At 39.2% G+C, this 12,222-nt stretch overlaps 1 protein-coding gene across 3 annotated transcripts in view; it reads left to right on the top strand.

The window, feature by feature from the left end:
- The window catches only part of SLC26A2 (solute carrier family 26 member 2), a 75,535-nt gene extending 63,945 nt beyond the window's left edge, over window positions 1-11,590 (top strand). For all 3 annotated transcript variants that reach the window (XM_075856611.1, XM_075856613.1, XM_075856612.1), the window contains one exon: window positions 9,464-11,590. In XM_075856611.1, the coding sequence (XP_075712726.1) occupies window positions 9,464-10,987 (1,524 nt within the window). In that variant the 3' untranslated portion in view covers window positions 10,988-11,590. The remainder of the gene's footprint in view (window positions 1-9,463) is intronic.
- The last annotated feature ends 632 nt before the right edge of the window (window positions 11,591-12,222 follow it).

A 12,222-nucleotide genomic window follows, 5' to 3' on the forward strand; every position in this document is an offset into this window, starting at 1 on the left:
TAGATATTAGATAGATAGATATTAGATAGATAGATAGATAGATAGATAGATAGATAGATAGATAGATAGATAGATAGATAGATAGATAGATAGATAGATAGATAGATAGATAGATAGATAGATATAGTCCAATTTCGACTTTTAATTTCCCGATGGGATCAATAAAGTCTCCATCTAATGACCAGACAATTTGATTTTTTGCCTCTCTGAATTTCAGCAGACTTTACTTTTAAATTTCTTCATTGACGTGGCTGTAGGAGGCCTTGTTTTATGCAGGAGAAATTGTTGCTTTTTTTTCACCAATGTTTGGGAACACATATAACTTGCCATGTAAGTTATAGCTTTTGTTTTTTTTTGTGGTGTGAATATAAAAGAAATGACCTGCTTTATGATGTTCTGTTGTTCTTTTCCATCACATGAGCAAAACAACAAAAAAATAAAAGCACCCATTCCGTCGCATGACGGACACCATTGACTCCTGATGGAACCCATAGTTTCTGTCGTGATTTCCTCCGTTTTCCTGGACAAAATAGCGCGGCTTGCTCATTATTTTGTCCAGCAAAAACGGAAGAATCTGCAACGGTTAAGAAGTTGCGAAGGTGGTGTAAAACGGCAATAAGTCGCAATTTGTATCAAATATGATGTGCGACTTTTGAACGCTATAATACTGGCATATAACTACAGTATTTAATACATTCCCCCTTAATGTGCACTTAGAACAGGCTTCCTGGACAGATAGCCGTTGGGTCCTTTCTAGGTCCTCAGGGCTGACTGCAGATAGTACCCCCAGTCTCCGGTCAGGTCACTGGAAACACGGGGATCTGATCAAGGGGGAGGGAGCACCCCTTGATCAGGCCGCAGTCATGGATCGTGGCAATCAAAGGGTTAGCCCGTGATTGGAGGTTCCTCTGATCCCTCCTATAAAGCAGGAGACTGCTCTAAGAACTGGAGCTGTTAATAAAAGCTCATTGTTAGATCAGAAGAGCTCAGGGAGCTTTTAATCTCCTCAACCTCCATTAACCTCCCTCTATTGCTTATTTGAATGTATTTGAATGTAACTATTCGTAATATAGACTACAGATGTGTCCCCACTAACTTATCCCTTAACTCAACATATCCCGAGATGTGTGGTGCAAAATGTTAAATAAATATGTAAGAAATGTATAGCTCCGATGGAAGCCTCCGACGAAGGCCATCCATCACCCATAGGTTTCCATGTAAAAAAAAAACAACTAAACTTTTTTTACTGATTGCCATGAGATTGTATTGAATTGGTATCATGACAAATTGGATGACCTAATGCAATTCAAGAAAAGTTATGTGTGGACACATCTGTGTAGATACAAGCAGACATATTTTTCAGCATGTTACATAAAGGGATTCCATATTCTACTTTGTTAGACTCTGTTCACATTACGTTTGTGAACTACGTTTGGCATATGTGACGGGAAATCTCACGGCACATACACTAAACATCCATAGGGCACAAAGGAGTGTCCTTTTGGCATATGCAAGGCTGGTAGGCCTCGACATACCATGTCTTTTTATTGTATAAAATAGTAGTAGTAGGCTACTGTAAAGGATCTGCCAGGCACAGCTTCTGTGGGCCCATAGGTAATCAGTCTGCACCTGCTTCTATGTCTGTGAGACTGACTCCATCTTCCACCACTCAGGATGGCAGGCTTAGGAGTGGGAGAGCCTATCACAGCCTGGCCAGACGGAGTTAGCTCCCGCCCTCTGTCTATTTATACCTGCCTTTCCTATTCCTCCTTGCTTGTGATTCTTCTCGTGTGGTTTCCTGGCCCTGCTGCAGCTTCTGAACTATTTGACCCTGCGTTTGGTACCTCGTACACTCCTGGTTTGACTCGGCTTGTTCACTACTCTTCTGCTCAGCGTTTGGTACCTCGTACACTCCTGGTTTGACTCGGCTCGTTCACCACTCTTGTTGCTCACGGTGTTGCCGTAGGCAACTGCCCCATTTCCCTTAGCTTTGTGTACCCTTGTCTGTTTGTCTGTCGTGCACTTACTGAGCGTAGGGACCGTCGCCCAGTTGTACCCCGTCGCCTAGGGCGGGTCGTTGCAAGTAGGCAGGGACTGAGTGGCGGGTAGATTAGGGCTCACTTGTCTGTTTCCCTACCCCCACCATCACAGCTACACTATTCTATACATAATACAGTAAAAAAACGTTTACCGTGTTGTATCCTCCCTACATATACCTACAATCGAAGGCTCAAGCCTAATGTTAACAGTGCCTTAGTTTGACATCAGCATCATTGGGATGTGACTTGCTGTATTCAAATCCAATATAAACTGTAAGGCCATGCACCATTACACTACATTCTACACCACTTCTAGCTAAGTTTAGTGCCGGCTACACACAGCAGAAATTGACCTACGGTGCGTATTTTTCGTACCGCAGCATGTCAATTCCTGCTGTGGAAAGTGGACTGAATTGCTGCGTTTTTCAGAGGAGACGTCACCATCACCCAACATTGAGAAAAACACAGCAAAATCCGCACCATTTCCTGCAGTAAAAGACGCAGGACATGCTTCGTTTTTTTCCGCAGCGGAAATCCTGCTAGTTTCTGCGGAATTGCTGCAGAAATTTTCTGCATCAATTCCGTTACGTGCGGAATGGTGTACCCCTCCTGCTTTGTTAAATCGCGTTCATGTGATCACCCCTCATGGAGCCGGTCATGTTTTCCAAAAGGAGAACACCCTGATCCTAAGTCCAGGGGCCTCAGTGGGTGTTATAATACCCACTAGCGCACTGTTATAATGCATTTAATATATTTTATTTATAGAGATATATACGGATTATGTAATCATATTTGGTTTCATCATTTATTTTTGTCCTTTTTATTTTGATCCCTTTGTTTGAGTTGGTTGCTCTTATAACTATTGTCAGAATATATTTTTCTGAATATGTTTGAAGTGTGTCTAAAAGCTGTGTAAAAAACGAATTAAAATAAAATTAGGAGCAATCTGATAAACATGACTGGTCATAGTGTAATAACATGTTTTTATAGCAGGCACATGTCTGTATTAAATAGTAATTACCAAATAATGGTATTTGGGAAATATGTTTTCTGTAGATGCCATTGACAGATAATAGGACTGGGTGTCCCTAGCTGTGACTGGCACATGACAGAAGAACCTGATCATATTCCTGTAATCTCCATCTAGCCCCAGAGTGACCTTCCAATGATTGCTGCCCAGGTCTGGCCCAGCATCCCTTTACTTACATACACACATAAATCCCCTGCTTTTTTTTATTCTAGTCCGACTTTAATCGGTGTAATCCGCTGATGACAAATATAGGAGAGAGGCAGAAGGGAATCACTACTGCGTCACAGGCTTTGCATACTGCAGACTCTTCTAAATGTTATCAGCGGCTGCCATAGCAATGCATTTACATAACATTCAGAAGGAGGAAAATGCCACAGCCATAACACGTCTGAGTAAACGTTATTCCTATTTATCTGATATTTAATGAAGAACATTATTATATTTAGAAATCAAAATCAGGTACGCATGGTCTAAAGCAGAAGAAACATTGTGACATGGCACTTCTCGAAGGGGCTGCAATAAACTTAAAGGAGAAGTCCAGTCAAAATGAACTTCTCATATGTCTGATTTCCAGAATTAAAGGCTCTATAGCAGTTGTGTCGAACCAGTGGTTTGGGAGCCACACGTGGCTTGCGACTCCCATCTATGTGTCTTGCTATAGGAGCCCTCAATAATGGCCATATGTACTGGTTACAATACGACATCCACAATGACAATATTGTAGACACGTCCTAATTCCTGAGCATTGTCAGTTTGGATGAATAGCAATGTGACAAATTTCACACTAAAATATCTGCAGTCATGATTTCTTAGTACTTTACGTTTTATGTCTTCCCTTCATTATTTTTATTGAATGTGGCTCCTGACCATCACTCAAAGTTAAATGTGGCTCAAAAGGTACAAAAGAGGGGGGTTTCTGGTCTTTAGAGTGCTCATTACCTTTAAGCCCCATGCACACGACCGTGCCCGTAATCACGGTCCATGATTACGGGCACAGTCATCTGCGGACAGTCATCCGCATTTGCAGTTTGAAAGGGGTTTGTGTGCTCTATAGAGCCCTTTTTTTGTGGGGAAATCCGTGGTGGTCTGAAGCAAAAAACGTTACTACTGTGATCTTTTCAGATTTATCTGTGATATATCAGAAAATCATTTTGACTTGATTTTCTCTTTAAGTTGTCAGTAAAACTTGACTTGAACATTGCATCCTCTGCAGATTTACTACTCCAAATTCTGTTGTATATGGCGTGCGCCACATTTATTAACTGATTTAGAAATTTTTTGTACTGCGCTTGACAATGGGTTGTGGTCTAGGGGAAATGGGGCATGGCTTAAAATGCGCCACCATGCGCCAAAATTGCAACAAAATTATGGTGCAAAAAACTGGCGTAAAGTCAACCAAGAGGTGGTATAAGGAAAGTGTCTAACATGTCTAGCTAAATGTCTCAAATTTATCATGCCCTCAGTGAGGGCAGCATATTGTGGATGACAGGTTCCCTTTAAATAACACAAACAGGCTTCAGGCCTTAGACACCACCTTGTAGCCTTTGCCTTAAAGGGCTTGTTCGGTTTCAGCAAATTACATTTATTTTTTGTACAATTAAAAGTGATATAATTTTCCAATATATTTACTCTATTTATTCCTAATGTTTTCAAGATCTCTGCTTTTTGTTCAGTAGGAACATTTTTTGTTACTTCCAGTGGGTAAAATTCTTTCCATGGTCATGTGATAGACACATAGGTGCTGGGCCTGTTACAGTATTTGTATCAGAGTTCTGTCTACTAGCGATCCCAGCACCTGTGTGTCCATCACATGACTATGGACAGAATTTTACCCACTGGAAGTAATACATAAATGTTCTTACTGAATTGACAACAAGCAGAGATATTAACCAGCCTATTTTAAACCTTAATGACCAAGCCATTTTTTACGTTTTTCCATTGTTGCATTCCAAGAGCTATAACTTTTTTATTTTTTGCGTCGACATAGCGGTATAAGGTCTTGGTTTTTGTGGGACAAGTTGTATTTTTTAATAGCACCATTTTGGGGGGACATATTTTTTATTGATTAACTTTTATTAACTTTTTTTGGGGGTGAATAGAAAGAAAAAAAAGAAATTTTGCCACTCTTTTTCGCGTCCTAAATCTACGCCGTTTACCATGTGGTATAAATAACACAATAACTTTATTCAGCGGGTTGTTACGATTTCAACAATACCAAATTTGTATAGATTTTGTATGTTTTACTACTTTTACACAGTAAAAACGCTTTTTTTTCCAAATTATTTGTTTTTGTGTCTCCATATTTGAAGAGCCATAACTTTTTTATTGTTCCGCCGATGCAGTTGTATGAGTGTTTTTTTTTTGCGGGAAGACTTGTCGTTTTTATTGGTACCATTTTGGAGTAGGTGCGACTTTTTGATCACTTTTTATCAAATTTTTTTAAAGTCAGGATTCATAGAAAACAGCAATTTTTCCATAGTTTATTATTTATTTTTTTACGGCCTTCACCGTATGGGTTAAATAATGTAATATCTTTATAGTCGGGGTCATTACGGACGCGGCGATACCAAATATGCATAACTTTTTTACTTTATATTGGTTTTTTAACAGAAAAGCAGTTTGTAAGGGGAAAAACTGGGGTTTTCATTTTTTTTCAAATTTTTTTAGTTAACTTTATGAAACTTTTTTTTTACTTTTTTACTAGTCCCACTAGGAGACTTTAATATTCGATCCTCCGATCGTTATTATAATACACTGCAATACTTTTGTATTGCAGTGTATTTCTGCCTGTCCATTTAAAACGGACAGGCATCTGCTATGACATGCCTCTGGCATGACCTAGCAGGCATTCACTACAGGCAGCCATCGGAGACACAGACACTCGGTGATCTTATCGCCGGGTGTCGGTGGGGGAGAGAGGGAGCTCCCTCCCTCTCTCCAAAACAACTCAGATGCGGTGCACGCTATTGCGCACCGCATCTGAGGGGTTAAACGGGTGAGATCGATACTTATATCGATTTCACACGTTCGAGTAGGGACGCCCCCAGCCCTCAGCTGCATCTGGCAGCCGAGAGCAGGGAGATTTGACGCTCCCTGCTCTGTTTACTTTATTCTAATGCAGTGCCGTAAAAAGGCTATGGCATCATAATAAAGCCCATTAGTGGCCGACGTGAAAAGGCGTATTGTCGGTCACTAACGGGTTAAAAATCTTGAGGAATTAGTACAGAAACTATATTTGAAAATGTAATAACTTTTAATTGTACAAAAAATAACATTAATTTACTGAAACTGGACATAATACAGATACTAAATTTTGCAGCTTTTATAGGTGCTTCCTTTAAAAGAGCTTCTAATATAATTCACACATATAAAGTATCTATAAATGTTTCTGAAAGGTAAACTGGACTCCCTGTCAGTTATCTCATTGAAAAACACCTGTCAATCTCACCCCAGCCTGAAATAGCTGATAACAGGGTACAAAAGATTGCACCAAATGTAGATAGGAGAGACTTTATGTTGAGTTTCTTTAATGCTAGTGGTACTGCTATAAGTAGATCCTTCCCTGGCCTTCCTCCCCCCTCTCAATTAACAATTCAGCAAATGATCATGAGCATCAATGATCAATGATGATCGATGATCTTTCTATCCATTTACATTTAAGCCACGTTTTCAGAGAATTCTGCTAACACTTTTCTATCAAAAAGTTTCAATTCTAAGTTGTTGTTTTTTGCAGTGTTGTTTTGCTCATTTTATGTCTGCCATCTGTGCCATTGTCTTACTTTACTGTCTTCTAAATTAGTTCCGCTAAATATAATTTTAATTGGGAGCCTTCTCTAGCAAATAACAATTGTATAGAGCAAATTTATGATAAAAAATACATATTGCTCACGATTTGAAAGGAATGTCCTTTTTTTGGTGTTCAGTGTTGGTTTCAAGACATATCATATCTGTCCAGATGCTTGAACACACTCATGCGCTGTGTCCATGGGGTCCCTATTGACCCAAAGTGCCCTTCTCTGCTTCACACGAGTTACAAGTCAGCTCCGCTGGTGACCACAGTTATTAGTGTTGCAAATATTGTAAACCAAATACTACCAGGGTCATCTAATGTGTGATCCAAGGATAGCAAAATTCAGGGCTAGTATGTAGACTACAGATCATTTTATATAGTTCTAAACCATTGCTGAAAAGGTAGCCATGTTTTTCCTGGGTCAGGGTGTGAAATAGGGCTTATATGCTTGTGGAAGGGGTCTTGGCTCCCCTGAAACGTTGCGTGGCCTGCTGTTGTGAATGCAGAGAACTCGGCTAATGGCCCAAATGACTGGGGATTGTGTATAAAAAAAAATAAAAAAAATCGAATCTGATGCCTCCCATACAGAAGACGTTTGTTTCATATTCTACCATGCTCCTGAATTATATAAGTAAGGTTTTGCCAAGTTTTTCCTGGGCATCTGAATAGTTTGCTTCTGGTACAGGCAAATATCTGTAATATCAGGAAAAATGGGTTTAAAGCACCAGCATCAGCTTTTCTAAACTCGCTACATCCTATTTTAAGGTGGTGTCTGTTTTAGGCCGCATGCACATAGCAGAGCCGTATGCAGGAGGCAGTTCGTAGTGCCGTGTGGCCCTTAGCTGCAGGGACTTTATGTGCCACCATATGATGCTGTACACAATGGAGCCATAAAACAGCTGTGTTCATGAAGAATAGCTTTGAACAGTGAGAACAATGTTGCCCAACCGTTGGACCATTGTTACCACATTGGGCTAGTTTCTTCTCGTCTATAATATTTATATAAGTAGATTATATCTAGATATATGCTGTTAATACATGGAGAACTCTTAGACAAAGCTGTATTGTTTCATTGAAGGATCAAGTAAAGAAGAGAACTGTGCATGCTAATACAGTAATCTCCCTAAGTGGCTTTAGTCATCTATACATAGCGTACAAATCATTTAATCAACACTGCACCTTCCGGCCTTGGAATAGTCCGTGTTTATGTCAAGCGCTTGAAGACGCGAGGCACAGTGACAATTATTTCATGTGATCTCTCTCATTTTATTGCATGGAGATTGCTGTTCCAATTAAATTTTAATTAAAAAAAATCACACTGTTTTTGTGTTGAAATAGCAATTTATATTAAGTCGACAACAGCAATAGAGGGAATTCTATATAGACTTCTGTTATTACCTGGTCGGAGCGAGACGCCTCCACAGTAAGGAGATTATACTGGAAATCCTGCCAGTGATTGGCTATTGAGTGAAGCTCTGTCTATAATTCATTTAGGAATGCATTTCTATTTACAGATAATTAGGTTTCTTATATTCATTAACTGCTCGTTCTTATCACTGCTCTGCAATTTAGGAAAAAACTTATTTACTCAAGGTTATATTTTTTTAATAGAATAATTATACTCAGGAAAAGCATAGTCAACCTCTGCTATTATAAATGTTTTAACATCAATCAATATATGCTTTAGTAGGAGATAAATACAGTGTTAAGTGCATAGGGAGCAAATTCATTATAAATACGTTAATACAGATGTGTCCTTACTTACCTTTCCTAGTATCTCCACGTATCCTGAGATGTGTGGTGAGAGATGACCATCTTTGAAAATAAACATGATTTCGTGATACTCAAAATGTCTATGCTAAATGTGTCTATGTGTGGCCACCCAGTGGCTGTGATGTGGATTGCAGCCTGTTCAGGGTTTTGCTAGCATGTCACGATATTGTATTGAATTTGTTTAATGATAAATTGGAGTTCATAACCAAATTCAAGCATAGGTATGGAAGTACACATCTGTATCTCTAAGATAAAGTGAATAAAAGGGGTTAAATTAATTTGGGAATATCCAGCCAAAAATGAAAAACTGGTTCATGGTGTGTCATAATATGGCCACATCTAATGTTTGTATTTTTCCCTACTACGCCATAGTATTCAATTATATATGCGTCCTGCACATAGATACAATTGAATGTAGCAGACGCCTGGGGATCCGCCCAGCGACAACACTGGTCCAAACAACTGACGTCCACGGTCCGCCTGTTATGTATCCCTGCTATAGGGATTTAGGTGAATTGCTCAATGAGACCTTTATAATCCACCATGCAAAGAGGGGATTCTAATTCCGTTCAGGAGAACCGCGTTGTGTTGATCTTGTATCTGTATTATTGAAGTTAAACTGGGCCATATAACAGCCATCTGACACCAGTCTTACTGTTTTTTTTCTTACACGTGAGATTAAAATGATTTATAATTTTTTTTAAATGTGAAGCAATCTATAAAATGATTTAAAAAAAACACAATTCCTTTATTATATAAAAAGAACATGTAGGTATTTGGATTGAAATGTAGTTGTCTATTCTAACTTCATGTTTGTTTTTCACCCCATAGGTAGTAATGGGAGTCCTACAAGTTGGCTTTGTTTCTGTGTACCTCTCTGATGCACTTCTCAGTGGATTTGCAACAGGTGCATCTTTTACAATCCTCACATCTCAAGTCAAATATCTTTTAGGCTTAAATATACCACGTGCCAATGGGATTGGCTCTTCTATTTACACCTGGATTTACATCTTCCAGAATATACACATGACCAATATTTGTGACCTTATTACCAGCATTATTTGCCTTTTAGTTCTGGTTCCAGCCAAGGAGCTCAATGAGTGCTTCAAATCTAAACTTAAAGCTCCCATCCCTGTTGAACTTTTTGTGGTCGTTGGTGCTACTCTTGCATCTCACTTTGGCCATCTCAAGGAAAAATATGGTTCCAGTATAGCAGGGGAAATTCCTACTGGATTTCTAATGCCAAAGCCACCAGAATGGGGTCTTATTCCTAATATAGCATTGGGGGCATTGTCTATTGCAATTATAGGATTTGCAATCACTGTCTCCCTCTCAGAGATGTTTGCCAAGAAACATGGGTATGAGGTAAAGGCCAATCAGGAGATGTATGCTATTGGATTCTGCAATATCATTCCGTCATTTTTTCATTGCTTTACCACAAGTGCTGCTCTTGCAAAAACACTAGTTAAAGAATCAACTGGTTGCAAAACCCAAGTCTCAGGAATCATGACCTCACTAGTCATTCTGTTGGTCCTACTGGTATTTGCTCCTCTTTTTTACTCTCTCCAAAAATGTGTTCTTGGAGTTATTACCATAGTGAACTTAAGAGGTGCTCTCAGAAAATTCATAGATCTTCCTAAGATGTGGAAAATCAATAAAGTTGATACATCTATTTGGTTGGTCACCATGTTTTCATCAGCATTAATTAGTACCGAACTGGGACTATTGATTGGCATTACCTTTTCTATGCTGTGTGTTATTGTAAGATCTCAGAAACCAGGGGTAACACTGTTAGGTAGGGTGGAGGCATCAGAGGTATATGAATCCATGACTGTTTATAAGGACCTAAACACCACAAAAGGAATTAAGGTCTTTCGATTTGAAGCCTCAATCTACTATGTGAATAAGCAATGCTTTAAATCAGCCTTGTATAAACATGTTGGTGTGGATCCAGTATTGGTGGCAGCAGCAGAAAAGAAAGCAGCAAAGAAGCAAGAGAAGTTGCAGAAGAAAGAGGGCATCACAGAAACTAGTCTTACTCCAGTGGAAACTGTACAGCGGCTCTACCAGGAGCAAATACCTCTTCACTCTGTAATCATTGACTTTAGTGCCATCCAGTTCATTGATACTACAGGGTTAAACACCTTGAAGGAAGTCTTGAAAGATTATGGTGACATTGGTATTCGTGTTTTGCTGGCTCAGTGCAGCAGTTCTATAAGGCATTCCCTTAGGAATGGGGACTATTTTAAAAGCGAAGAAGGTTCTATGGTATTTCATAGCATTCATCAAGCTGTCCAGTGTGCATTGTATGAGCAGGAGCAACTAGATGCTTGCATTAATGGGTCAGTAGTTTAAAAGACGTAAAGGTGAAAGTTTGCCTATCTTACCATTCTATAGGTATGATATTCATAGACACGTGCACTACCGAAGTATGCAGTCTGGAATTGCATATGAGATTCATTCATTCATTCATTCAGTCATTAATTTTCTAAATACAGCACAATACAAAAAGACAACACAATATATTCTCAACCAAAGAGCTATCAAGCTTATTGGATGATAGATGAAAATACTGCCAGATCACAGAACTATCTATGGCCACATACAGGAGGTACAGTTACACTTAGCTGAGGAGTCACTTGGGGACTTTTTAACATTTTGTACTTTTCATTATCCCAACACAATTGTTCCACTTTAGGACCTGTCACTAGGTCATATAAGTTGAACTGACCTGAATAGCGCTGTCTTCCTGATTCCAGCGCTGTTGTTTTTTTTTTTTCATTGGCCCCCTCTGTTCCAGAGATATGGGCCACTATTGTGTTGGCTCCCTATATGCTAATTTGCTGTATTTACAAACAAGGTGTGAACTACTCTCAAGCTGCCTCGTGCTGATTGGGTCATCATCAGAAGCAGGGAAGCTAGCTCCACCCCGTTGGCTAACTACAGCAAATTAGCATATAGGGAAGCCAACACAACAGTGGGCCAAATCTCTGGAACAGAGGGGTCTATGAAAAAAACAAAAAAACAGTTCAACTTATATGACCTAGTGACAGGTTCCCTTGGAATAGTCTGTTAATACCTTTAGTTGATCGCTCAGGGAAATAAATTATCATATTATCTTTCTTTTGTAAAGAAATATAATGCTTAAATGTGTTACATAGCTTTCTCTTACTTTTGGTATGGAGGGGCAATTTTCTACAGACAAAAATCTAAAAATGTCTAAAATATTTCTGGCTAGAGGAAGAGTATTGTGATATGACGCTTGAAAGGCATAAATCATTACATAGAAGGGTGCTGTGTTCTGCCAATGTGCCATATGCCTGTGGTGCCTGGCACCAAAGAATGGCAATGCAAGTGGCTAGATGGAGAACTACACACTGGATGAAACTATTGATTCATTTTAAAATAGATCAGGGCTTCCTTATCTTTTTCTATTGGGGCCACATCAGCTAAAACATGGTGGAGCCTTGGCCTCACCATTTGTTAATACAATAATATTTGAAAATGAATACAATTTTATCTCCAGAACCCAGGTAAGATTGTGACTTTATCAATGTGTTTGACAACAAAGATTATGTATACTCATGTAC

Source organism: Rhinoderma darwinii, chromosome 3, assembly GCF_050947455.1.
Source record: "Rhinoderma darwinii isolate aRhiDar2 chromosome 3, aRhiDar2.hap1, whole genome shotgun sequence".
Taxonomy (NCBI): domain Eukaryota; kingdom Metazoa; phylum Chordata; class Amphibia; order Anura; family Rhinodermatidae; genus Rhinoderma; species Rhinoderma darwinii.